Source organism: Sciurus vulgaris (assembly GCF_902686455.1).
Source record: "Sciurus vulgaris genome assembly, chromosome: 9".
Taxonomy (NCBI): domain Eukaryota; kingdom Metazoa; phylum Chordata; class Mammalia; order Rodentia; family Sciuridae; genus Sciurus; species Sciurus vulgaris.
In genome coordinates, this window is record NC_136469.1 from 84,309,450 (window position 1) to 84,322,567 (window position 13,118).

Below are 13,118 nucleotides of genomic sequence, written 5' to 3' on the forward strand. Positions count from 1 at the left end.
TTCTACATACACAAAAATAGTGTTAAACACCACTAAATGCTATGTTGTTAACCAGAAGTATTAAGTCACATTTTCAAAACAATAAAAGTCTTCTTTTCAAAACAAAATGAATGAGCCAGGCATGGTGGCACATGACTGTAATCCCAGTGACTCGGGTGGCTGATGCAGGAGTTTAAGTTTACTGCAAGTTTAAGATCAGCCTCAGCAACCGTGCCATGGCCTAAGCAACTTAACAAGACCTTGTTGCAAAATAAAAAAAATAAAAAGGGTTGGAGATGTGGCTCAGTGGTGTCCCTGGGTTCAATCCCCCGTACCAAAAACCAAACCAAACCAAAACAAAACAAAAAACCCCACAAAAACAAACAAACAAAACAACCCCAACAAATGATGAGAGAAAAGCACCTTGAAAGAAAAGTAGCTGAACAAAGAAATATCAGAACACTGTAGGCATCCAACTGATGACAGTAGTTCAAAAAATTACTTTAACTAAAAACAACATTTCTAAAATAAATCCTAAAGAAATGTCACATTCTTTACTAAATCCAGAGTCTTACCTTCATTTATAGTAAATAATTTTTGGTAGTTAAATTTTTTTAACTAAAAAAGCTTTTGGTAAAATATAATAGACTTTATTTTGATTTTAAAAACTCCAGTTTATGCAATTAAAATGAGGTTTACTAATGTTTCCACTTGCCTATATCAAATTACTCAAATTTAAAGTTAACAAAAGGTAAATATTAAAAGAATTCGCCCCAGATAAATTGAAATATTTAATGAAGCCATAAAAAGGGTAATGGATCTAATCTATACTAGCATAAGAGATTGAAATGTTAAGGGCAATTTCACAGTAGGATTTACCCTTAGAATGGTATTTACTAGTAACAGCAGTTTCTGTTTATTAGCTTCTATTATGCACATATTGTGGTATGTGCTTTACATACAAAATTGTATTAATTCTCTCAACCAACCTTCCTTCCTTCCGGTACTAGGGGCTGAATCAGGGGTGCATCGGTGAGCTACATCCCTAGTTCTTTTAATGCCTATTTATACAGGGTCTCCATCAGTTGCTTAGGGCCTAACTAAATTGCTACGGCTGGCCTTGAACTTGCCAATCATCCTGCCTCAGTCTCTTGAGTAGCTGGGATTAGAAACGTGTGCCACAGTGCCTGGTCTCTCAGTATTTCTAATGAGGTAAGTATTATTCCCACATACAGATAGTATGATTATCCCCTCATAACTTTATAAAGCAAGAGAAAGGGATACTCTGCAATGCAAACTCTAGTCTGACTCCATAAGATTGTTCTCTAAATTTAACTAACTTAGGCTTTAAAACTCAATTTATATTTTAAGCATATAAAGTATTTGGGCTAAAGCACAGATAAAAATTCAATTAAAAGCTTGAAAGACAATTATTTGTTTTTAAAAAAGAAATCAGAACTAAATTATTTACCATCAATAGTGGAAGGTAGAAGCGTTGACACAATTTCTCCTTGTCCTTTTTGGTTTTTATATAAGAAACACTGGAAACAATAGAGAACAGCACAGCGCAACACAAATGGCTGCCTTTCATTAACCATGGACATGAGAAGTACTACAATTGCTGGTCTGTTGCATTTAAAAAGAAAAGAAGGAAATGAAGCATTACTATCCAAGTACACAAGTAAAAAGTCGGTCATTTTTCTTGATTTGAGAACCATAACCAGAACACCAGCAAGTTAAGTATTTCCATCTCCATTTTGCAAAAAAGGAAACTGCAGCTGAGAAGAATGATTTGTTTGCTTAAGGAACATATCTGTGAAGTGCAAGGGTGATTATATATGAGGCTAAATACTTAAGTTCCAAAGACCACACACTTATTATTATTATTATTATTTGGTACTGCAGACTTAAACCCAGGGGTGCTTTACCACTGAGCTTCATGCCTAGCCCTTCTAAAATTTTTTATTTTGAGACAGGGTTTTGTTACATTGCTCAGGTTGGTCTTGAACTTGTGATCCTCCTGCCTAGGAAGTTTCCCTAGAAGCTGGGACTACAAGTAAAGACCACACACTCTTAAAATACCAATATGTTTATCTTTTATTCTGGCAATACTAGGAATTGAACCTGGGTGTGCTCTACTACTAAGCTGTATTCCCAATCTTTTTTTTACACTGTGAACAGGTCTTGCTAAGTTATAGAAGCTGACTTCAAAATTATAATTCTCCTGCCTCAGCCTCCTGAGCAACTGGGTTATAGGTATGTGCTACCATGCCCAGCATTAATATATTTATTTGTCAGATAATTTCTAGTTTCAAAACACAGATTTGAACTTTTTACAAAGGAGTAAGATATATACATGAGATATAAAAAGCTTTTATTTCCTCAAAGGAATTTCAGTTATTTCCCATTTCTTACCTTGGTGGGTTTGAAGGTGCATTTACAGAAGCAAAGTAGTCTTGGTTTACTTGGCATCCTCGAATAACTTCCGATACAGTATTTATGGTCTGTGAAGGAGAGAAAAAATAATATTAAAAAAGAAAATCAAGGAATAAAACCTATTTTCAAAAGAAGAAATTATTACATCCTACTTTTTTTTTTTTTTTTTTTTTGGTACTGGGGATTGGATTCAGTGGCACTGACCACTAAGCCCTGTTTTGTATTTTATTTTAGAGAAAGGGTCTCGCTGAGGTGCTTACACCTTGCTTTTGCTGAAGCTGGCTTTGAACTTGTGATCCTCCTGCTTCAGCCTCAGCGCCACCATGCCCGGCCTACTTTTTGTTTTTAAACTCCAAAAATCAGACACCCAAAAAATCAGTTACAGCAATATAAACTTATAACATTTTCTTAAGTTTTAAAACCTTAAATGGAGGCCTATGATAAAAAACAAAGCACTTAAAATTGTAAAAAAAAAAAAAAAAAAACCCAAATTAATAGTATTTTTCAAAGAGATAAGGGAATCCATCTACAAAACTAGGGAAAATGGTTTAAAATAAAATCTCAAGTTTGAGGCCAAAAAAGGGCTGGGGTTGTAGGGCAGTGTTAGAGTACTTGCCTAGTAAATGTGAGGCCAAGTTCAGTTCCCAGTATTGTGAAAAAGAAAAACAAAAACCAAAATATAACCAATTAAAAACTCAATTTAAGGATAAAGTTGAAAAAATATCCAAAGAAAATGGAAAAGACAAAACTCTTTTTCAGAACAACTAGTTACACATATTATTTTTGTTAACTAGTTTTTATTAACTATTTCTCTTAACTAAAAATAATTCTTTTAAACAGGCAAATAGGTCCAGAAAATCTAACAATCTAAGAGTTTGTTGCAGAGGTGAACAGAAAAAAGAGGATATTATCAAAGAATTCCAAAATTATCCTCAGAACTGAAGGATATGTGTTGAAAGAGCCCAATGAGTGGTAAAAATAATTGGGAAGTGGAAGAAAGTTCATAATAAAGCATATCATCAGTAAATTTCAGAAAATCAGAAATAAAGAAATGGCTCAAAATTTCTACAGAAAAAAAGGTTATTAAAACAAGGTTTAGAACTCAGAATCAGTTATATATTTCTTAACGAGGAACACCAGAGTAGTGTTCTGAAAGTTGAATGTCATTTCTAACCCTGACTTCTATACCTAATCAAACATTAAATTAACTCTGAAGGTAGAAGAATATAATTTTCAGACATGAAAGAGCTAAAAGAAATTCTTTTGCCATTTACTTTTCTTTTTAAATAGGAAAATAAGACAGTGAACTAATGGGTGAGGGAAAAAGATGTAGGATCTTGATGACTAAGAAATCCAAGTAAGGGAAGGGAACAGAGAAATCAACAAACTTATGCCAAGGAAAAAAAATTTACTATTCTATGAATCAACTCATTGAGTAAAATTAAGTCACTTTGTTTTCAAAATTAAAAACAAATCATACTGTGCACAACTATAGAGTATGTACAAACTGAAAAATAATTCTGGATGGATCTGTTTAAACTTTATGAATTAGACACTATAAAACTTGTGGAATGGGTTGGGGTGTAGCTCAGTTGGTAGAGTGCTTGCCTCACAAGGTCCTGGGTTCAATGCCTAGCACCACAAAACAAACAAACAAACAAACAAAAAACTTGTGGAATGAGTATACCTTTTGGAATTGACATGTCATTATTATTATTTAGTAAGATCAGCAAGGAATCCAACACAATAATAGGTACCTATTACTACCCTTCCTTTAGCTAATATCTGATTCTTCCTAAGATTCATGATTTCAAATTCCATAGAGTGGCCTCTGCCTTAGTTTTCATTTACCTCAGTCAGGATGTCAGCAGGAACTCCAGTAGCCATTAGGATAGTGCAAAGCTGCTGCAGTAACCCACACTGAAACATAGCCTTCTGACAGCTACTGGTAGCACCAGGAGGGTTGGTAGGAGACACTAGTACCCGAACAAGCTATGAAAGAAAGAGAAAACAAAATTGGTCTTTTAAAGATTTTTAAAAGTTTGAGGCAAATCTAATCTATGTGAACAAGAGAATCTATATGAAGCATCCCCTACCTGCTCAGCCAAATCATGCTCCCATGGCAACAGGGCTGTTAATAGTACATATTATATTTTGCTATTTGCTTAAAGGTTGTCTCTTTCAGGTCACGGTGAACTCCCAGAGGGTAGCAACTGACTTGGTCATTTTCATATTCCAAACAACAAGCACAATATTTGTAATAATACATATTCAGTAAATGAACAAATGATTAAGTTATAGAATGGCATACCTCTTCAACTACCTAATAATAGAGCAGGACTGAAAACAAAATGGCCTGAGGTATAACATACCCCTTAAACTGAAAATAAAAAGAAGGCCAAAACTAACAATTAGAGACATGGTAGAAGATTTGTGCATTAGCCGAGGAGTTGGCCTTGTTGCTTGTTAATGATAATTAAATTCCTACAATACTACGATGACTCTGAACCTGAACATAAAATTTCAGAAACATGAAAAAAGTCACTCCAAATGACTGTTCTGGCATTGTTACATCTTCAAAAATAATTTCACATATATCCTGCATTATAAAATTAGAATTACATACATACCTGTGTACAAAATCTTATATAGCGAGACCAAGTAGGATATTTACAATATTTTGTTAACAACAAAGTGCAAGGCAAATGTTACCCATTATTCTTCTGCATGTAGAAGATATGAATGTAATCAATGACACAGAAGGGTAAACTAAAACAATTTTATTACTACAGATGGTGGATATCATATAGATTGTGATTTCACTAAGAATGGTAACTTTTTTGTGTGTGTAGAGGGGTAAACATAAAAACAAAAGTGGATTTGAAAAGCTGGAGAATAAAAGGCGACGAGATATCACTAGAACTTGGGGAAAACCTCAACCACTCATTACATTAGTAATGAACAAATTGATTATTTAGGAATTTCCACATTTGAATTATCAGACATTCTCAAAGAGGGTTAATTAGTAAATTGATGTTTAATAGATTTAAAAAAAAGACCAACAACAAAACACTTTAGGATTACATACTAGTTCTTGCCCTTGGACTTTTCTAATTAGGCTACTTCTACTACTACTACTACTAGTACTACTACTACTTCCTTTTTAGTATTTAAAGCAAGTACCAGGCAGTGCATTTCCTGTCTAAATATTTCTGTATGCCTCTCTCCAACTGATAAAGATTTTTTAAATAAGAATCTTTAAAAACATAATCATGCCATTATCACATCTAAGAAAATCAACAATAATTCTTTAGTATTTAATAGCATCTGAGTATCTTTATTGATGATACGAATAAAGAAAAAGTAATTATCAAATTTCCAGATGGCAGCAAAGGATGGCTGAAAAAAGGAATACTTAATAATAAGATAAAGGAAGATCTACTAACACTCAAATATGTGAATTACTGTCACAAGAACAGATTCCCTTTTTTCCTGAGAAGAATGGGGAAAAATTGTAGAAGACTGGTCAAGACAGATTTTGATTTAATATATAGATTAATGACTACATTTTTTTCAAAAGGTGCTTTCCCAAATTTTGATCTGAATAAAAGCCCCCAAGTGTGCCTGTATTCCAGGAGTTCAAGGCTAGCCTGGAAAACAAAGTGAGACTAAGTCTCTTAAAAATAAATAAATAAATAAATAAAATCCCAAAGGAGCTCAATTTCACTTTTTAATGGCTTATAATTAAATCATCATGATTATAACTCTGATTATGAATAATTCCAAATAGGATGTATATACCCAAATGAGAAAACAATTGTGCATTTTCATTTGGTATATAGTAGCTTGAAATACAAGCAACTCCAAATAAAGCTACATAGAAAGATTACTCTAACAAGATAATCTGTGGCTTGTGAAGGCATGAATGCACCAATTACTCAATCTTTGAAGTGAAAAACATATTAAAATAATCTCAGTTCCTTTGCAAAGTTTATATTCTGCACTGGTAGAGAGGAAAGCTGTAGTAAGCAAGGCACAGTTAGTTTATTCACAATTTTTTTTTTTTTTTTTTTGAGATAGGGTCTCACTATGTTGCCCAGACAAGTTTTAGACTCCTGGGCCCAAGTGATCCTCCATGTCAGCCTCCCAAGTACTGGCACTGAAGATGCATGCCACTGTACATGAGCTAGCCTTTTCACTTTTTTGAAGTACAAAGGAAAAACAACCAACTCATATACCTAGAATACTGTATTTTTCTGTTTATATGATGCACTCTCATCCAAAAAGTTTGGTAAAATAGTACTTTACTTCATTACACTTTATTCAAAATTCTTTACGTAACACCAAAATCATAAAAGAGGAGCAGATTCTTCCCGCAGTGAGAATCTAAATTCTCACCATTGGACAGGAAATTGTTTTTGCATACATATCATCAGATCCTTTCATTCTCTTTGTTCACATTTTGTTTGTTTTTGTGGTACTGGGGATTAAACCCAGTGGCACTCTACTACCAAGTTATATCCCCTGCCCTTTTACATTTTTTTCCCCTTGTAGGACAAGCTCCTGCTGAGTTGCTAAGGCTTCCCTTGAACTTGTGATCTTCCTGCCTTTACCTCCTTTGTAGTTGAGTGAGATTAAAGATGTGTGCTAACATGTGTGCCTGGCTCACATTTTGAAAATTTCTTTTCTAGAGGACTATCCCTTCTTAAGAAAGTAGTATTTAACAAAGACAATCAAGTGATCTTCTTTCTAAAACATAAAAATAATAAATTCTTGACATGTGCAATACTGACAGTGAAGATAGAAATGATGAAGTTAGGAATTGACTTTTTGACCATGCCCTCTGTTACAACAATTTTATAACAGTTTTTAGACATATTCTAAATGGGGTAATGACATAATTTATAATCCAAACCAGGACACCTTTGAAGTAAAAGAGGACATTAGTAGTAATTACAAAAAAGAATCCTGTCCTGGTAAACTGGGGCACATAGTCACCCTGATTATCAAACAGTGCTACACAGGCCAACTCTGAAGACATGGAATGACATTCAACTCTCACTACAGAAAAGTGCACAATCTCATTTTGAGGTGTGTAATTGCAGAGATACTGGCACAATTCAGACATTCAAAGACCTATAACAATCACTAGAGAAAACATAAATTAGGAGGCTGGTATAAATTTAAGGATTTGGAGAAGAGGAATTTGAAAAAGGAGTAAACAAATCTAAGAACTTGCAAACTTTCTCCATATAGAAATCATTTGGGATCCTACTGTCCTCACTTTTACATCTATCCTCACTAAGCATTAACCATGAAATTTAAATAAAATGACAGGTGATTTGATTTGTCGATTTAACTTGTATTGATCTTAAAAATTAATTTACAATCAATTTTCGGGGGCATGGACATGATCATTCACATCCTAGTATCAAGTGCTTATCTCTTAGTAAATGTTTACTGAATGAATTTATAGGAACTTAATATTCTGAAAATTAAAATTTATTATACTAAAGCCCTAATTAAAGAAAGTATATTTTAAAAATTCAGAAAAACAAAATTGTACCTATTATTTCCTAATGTAAAAAATATCAAGAAACTGTATGTCTGCATTTGCTTTAAAATAACATAGAGTAGGAAATGAAGAAAAGATGAAACAAAAACGTGAGAGTTAATAATTATCAAAGTTGAATGATGGCTGGATTGGGGGAAGGGATCTCTAGCTCTTAATATAACTGCAAATTTCCATATTAAAAGAATTTTTAAAGTCCACCTGAAACTAACTGAATACCTTGGATTTACCAAATGCAAGTAATCTCCTTTTCTTTAAAACAATCCCTGACAAAACTCACATCACATTTATGTCTAAGGACAGTATACCTGTAGCATTAGATGTAGATTGGTCACTTTCTGTGCAGACCAGCCAGAATTTTCATCTCCAACTTCAAACCAAGGTTTCATACGTTGAATATATGAGCCTTCTTTAAAAAAATTTTGATTGGAATTGTTGTTTTTTAACAAGTTTTGGAGAAGAATCAAACAATCCTCGACTACTATACCTAGGGAGAGAAGGTAAAATGGAAGTGTTAAGGCTGATAATATCTCAAGGAAAGTTTGATCCCAAACATTTTTAAAAAGATAAATCTCCATGTAGCATCTTCTCAGTATGGAAAGGCACACAGCCTATTCTGATTCTTGATGGCAACAGGCCACAATCCATATGCTCTTTCTCAAGTCTCATGATGATCTTTTTTTTTTTTTTTTTAATTTTATTTATTTTTATTTGTCAATGGACCTATGTGGTGCTGAGAATCAAACCTGGGGGCCTCACACATGCTAGGCAAGTGTTCTACCACTGAGCTACAACCCCACAATGCTCTTTTGACTTCAACGTCAACCATTCACTTACCACATTAACTCATACTTCTTATTCAAACTAAGCTTAAACATCACTTTTCCAGGAATGATTATCAAGACCCAAGGACCAGGTTAGCATCACCAGTTACATGCTCTTATAGTAGCTTGTTTTTCTTGTTATTACATGTCTGTCTTTTTCCACTAGATTATAATTCACAAAACAGGAATTTGTGAATGCCCTACTTACTTCTACATTGTTGGCAAAGACAAGACATCAGGTATATACATAGTAGCTAACTATTAAATATTTATTGAATGAATCAATCATACCTTATTTGATCTCTAAGAAATACCTGACACTGTTGTCTCTATGTCTCTTTTTTGAAACCTCCTTTCCCTTGGTTTCTAAAACACTACTTTCATCTGATTTCCCTATAGACTTCTGGCTATTCCTCAGACTTTCTGCTTTTCATGGTTCCCAGCTTTCATTGTTTCATGCTTTTCCTACTTCTCTACTTACAAAATACTACCCTCTCTCTTAGGACAGTTTCATCCACACTAGTTTCATCTATGATCACAGTGATCCAACTGATTCCAACTTTACCAAATGCCAGATTAACCAGTGATTACTACCTTCTCTGTAAAGCTTATTGACTGATGCCAGGTGCTCACAACTGGTGGATTCCGTTAGTATACCCACACTTTCCCTCCTACTAGTTGAGCTCCACATTTACATTAATGACTTTTTAAAAAATAGACTTTTCAAATGTTTTACAGAAAAACTGAGTGATGATAAAGTTTTCATATGTTCTCCCCTTTCTAATTTCTTCTATTATTAACATTTGCATTAGTGTGGAACATAAGTATATAACACAAAAAATGATAAATATACAAGTATATTTACATATACTCATATAAATAATAAACATTTATATATTACATAATATAAATATATATATTCGTGTATATATTTGTTATGGGTATTAATCATATATATAAATTTGTTATGGGTAAAGGGTTACTTTACCACTGAGTTATACTCTTAGACCTTATTTATTTCTTTTGAGATGGGTTTGATAAATTGTTGAGGCTGGACTTGCATGTTCAATTCTTCTACCTCAGTCTTTTTATATTTTTTTGAGACAGGATCTCAATAAGTTGCCCAGGCTGGTGTGGAATTTGCCATCCTCTTGCCTCATCCTCCGAAGTAGCTGGGATCATAGGTATGTACCACTGTTCCTGGCTATGTTTAGCTTTTTAAGAAACTGCACATCGTCCAAAGTAACTGTACTACTATTCATTCCTACTAGCAATGGGTTTCTATTTGTCTATATCCTTGCCAGCATTTGGTGTTGTCAGTGTCCTGGATTTTCACAGGTGTGTAGTGATCTCAAGGTTTTAATTTGTAGTTCCCTAATGTGTACGATGTTGAGCATCTATTAACATGTTTACTTGCCATCTGTGTATCTTCTTTGATGTGAAGTCATTAAAATCTTTTACCCATTTTTAAACTGTCTTGTTTTCTGAAGTTTTAAGAATTCTCGGTATATTTTGGATATGTATCCCAGTTCATGGCCTTTCTATTCTCTCAACAGTGTCTTTTGCATAGCACAAGTTTTCAATTTTAATGAAGTCCCATTAATCAATTTTTTTCTTTCAAGGATCATGCTTTTTAAAAATTTTTTTAGATGTTGATAGATGTTTATTTTATTCATTTATTCATATGTGGTGCTAAGAATCGAACCCAGTGCCACACAAATGCCAGGCAAACACTCTACCACTGAGCCACAACCCCAGCCCCAAGGATCATGCTTTTGGCATTTTATCTAAGAGTTAATTGTTTTTGTTCACAAATTTACAATGCTATTTATACTGGTTATTAATTAAATATTATGTAAACTGCAAAATATAAATGTGAAAACATGTTTTTATGAAAACTAAATTTAAGTTTTTCTCAAGAATTAATGAAAGGAAGTCATTAAAAATACCTCCCTGGTTAAGATAATATGATTCTGAAAGAAGGAAAGAACTGTAAAAATGGAATCTGCATTCCATTTTAAAGAAACCCAAATGCAAATCCTATATGATAAATTATAGGTGTGATATAAATGATGAAAACTAATCAGTAGACTCACATTCAGAGAAAAAGTCCTGGTCTTAACTAAAGAGAATAATACATAAATATGTATTTTTATTTTATTAAAGTGTTCAAGGCATACATTTTATATACTTTTTAAGAATCTCTGATTCAACCATCCTGATCTGTCCAGAGTACAGGCTACCTTACTTCATATTGCTGTGGATCCATACCTTATAAGGAGGAACCACTCTATCTGCCTTATACAGGACCACACATCTCCATTAAATAAGGTCTGCATTTAAGACGATCTGATGGCTCTGGAGGAAAAAGAATGTCAAAACTCTCACTACAATGGGCAGTCCTTTCATAAGGTGTACATGCAGTGAATATTAGAGCCTTTATGACCACCGTTAGTTACAAAGAGCCTTTCGAGGGGCTGGGGTTGTAGCTCAGTAGTAAGTGGAGCACTTGCCTAGCATGCGTGAGGCACTGGGTTCAATCCTCAGCACCACATAAATAAATAACGTGTCCATCTACAACTAAAAATTAAAAAAAAAAAAAAAAAAAGAGCCCTTGGAACTTGTCTTAGCAATCATGACAACTTGCTAATTCTACCTTGCCTTAAAACACCATTTTCTTCAAACATTTCCAAAAGCATACACTTCTTTGGTCATCTATACTTTTCCATTTTTCATCTTTGTGTTCCCCATACCACATTTAATCTCCTTTCAAAAACTTTCATGATGCTGTCTCAATAATCTCAAATACAGATTAATTGAATCTGCTGTACCCTCAATTATTTCTTGAAATCATCCTTTTCTTTAAGGAACTAGCTTTATCCTGTAATTGTTTTCAAGTAAAGGCAATTTGTGCTCAACTGTATGTACCTTAGAGTTGGGATGCCAAATCTTTGCTCCTCCCAGTTCAGTGTACTTTCCAGACACCGTAGTTCCTCTACTCTTATAAAAAAAAACAAAAAAAACTGTGCATTTGAGGTTCAGGGTATCTTGCTATACCATCTCTCCTTTTTTGTTGTTATTGTTGGCTGTACCATTTCTTACCACTCCACTCCTCATGGTAGTTACTAACACATTTCTGGTCACTACTCTTTGTTCACTGAAAATATAACTGGCATCTTGCTCAAAGTTTTCTTTTTCTTAGTTCTGCTGTCATTCTTGATAATATTATAGTCAAAAATAACCCAACTAATGCTCTCACTAATGTTCTGTGGTCTCACCTTCAGTGACATTTCTCACCCTCTTTCTAAAGCCTCCAATCTTTCTGGATCAAGTATTCTCAGTTTATCTATTTTAGGGCTTCCCTGAAACTTTCAACCTATCAACCAGACACTTTTCTCCCTTTTTGGAAACCCCTTTCTGTCTTTACTTTCTTCCTTACTGAGCTTAGATTATACAGATCCTCATTTCTTCCACTCCACAGATAATATGCTAAATTCTCTTGTTTCACTATCTTCTCATAAAATCTTTCTGGAAAAGAACTAACCCCTTGAAAACTGACTTTTGTCTACATCTGCATCTAGGTAGCTGAATACTGCTGGGAGGAAAAGTCATATAATCAAGCACATACCACCATAAAATCATGGTGAACACCCTTGGTGGGGCTGCACCCAGTGAATTTTCCAAATACTGTCATCAACTAGATCTCCTGTCTTTCAAAAGACAGTCTCTAACCTTCTCAATTAATTCTCAACTGTGTTGTCTTTCGCTCTAATCCTTTGAGTCTGCCTTCAACTCAACTTCCTGTCGACAAATCTGTGAAAGGACCTGCACTTTCACCTATGCTTTCAGAAGGACAGGGAAAATGTGGCCCAGTACTATCTGAAGAGATGTAGCTAAGACTTTCCAGAAATGATGAAAGATACCAACATAGATTGGAGAAGTCTAACAAATATTAAACAGGATTAAGGAAAAAGAAATCCACACTCAACATGTCAGAATAAAAGAGGACCAAATATGAGTTCCCATTTCTCAAACTATATTCCCTGGAAGTTAAGAATTTAGTGAGAACTAAAGGAGTCTCCTCAAATAATCTCTTCATACTATACCTCCATCACTGTTCCCCTCCTCTGTAATAATGTCCAGTAGCCTCTCAAAAGCATTTTCAAAAGCAACAATTTTCTGGATTGCTCCATTGCTTCTTGTTAATGCCTGTAGCAGTAACACACCCTTATGGAGAAAAAAGATAATGTTCAGTAGATAAAAATATTTACAATACATTTTAAAATAAATGGCAGGAATTTCACAAG

At 34.0% G+C, this 13,118-nt stretch overlaps 1 protein-coding gene across 2 annotated transcripts in view; it reads right to left on the bottom strand.

The window, feature by feature from the left end:
• USO1 (USO1 vesicle transport factor) overlaps nucleotides 1-13,118 on the bottom strand; it is a 68,418-nt gene that overhangs the window by 18,947 nt on the left and 36,353 nt on the right. For both annotated transcript variants that reach the window (XM_079152716.1, XM_079152717.1), the window contains exons 8-12: nucleotides 12,918-13,038; nucleotides 8,296-8,474; nucleotides 4,267-4,407; nucleotides 2,395-2,483; nucleotides 1,451-1,605 (exon numbers count right to left, since the gene is read on the bottom strand). In XM_079152716.1, coding sequence (XP_079008842.1) covers nucleotides 1,451-1,605; nucleotides 2,395-2,483; nucleotides 4,267-4,407; nucleotides 8,296-8,474; nucleotides 12,918-13,038 — 685 coding nt within the window. The remainder of the gene's footprint in view (nucleotides 1-1,450; nucleotides 1,606-2,394; nucleotides 2,484-4,266; nucleotides 4,408-8,295; nucleotides 8,475-12,917; nucleotides 13,039-13,118) is intronic.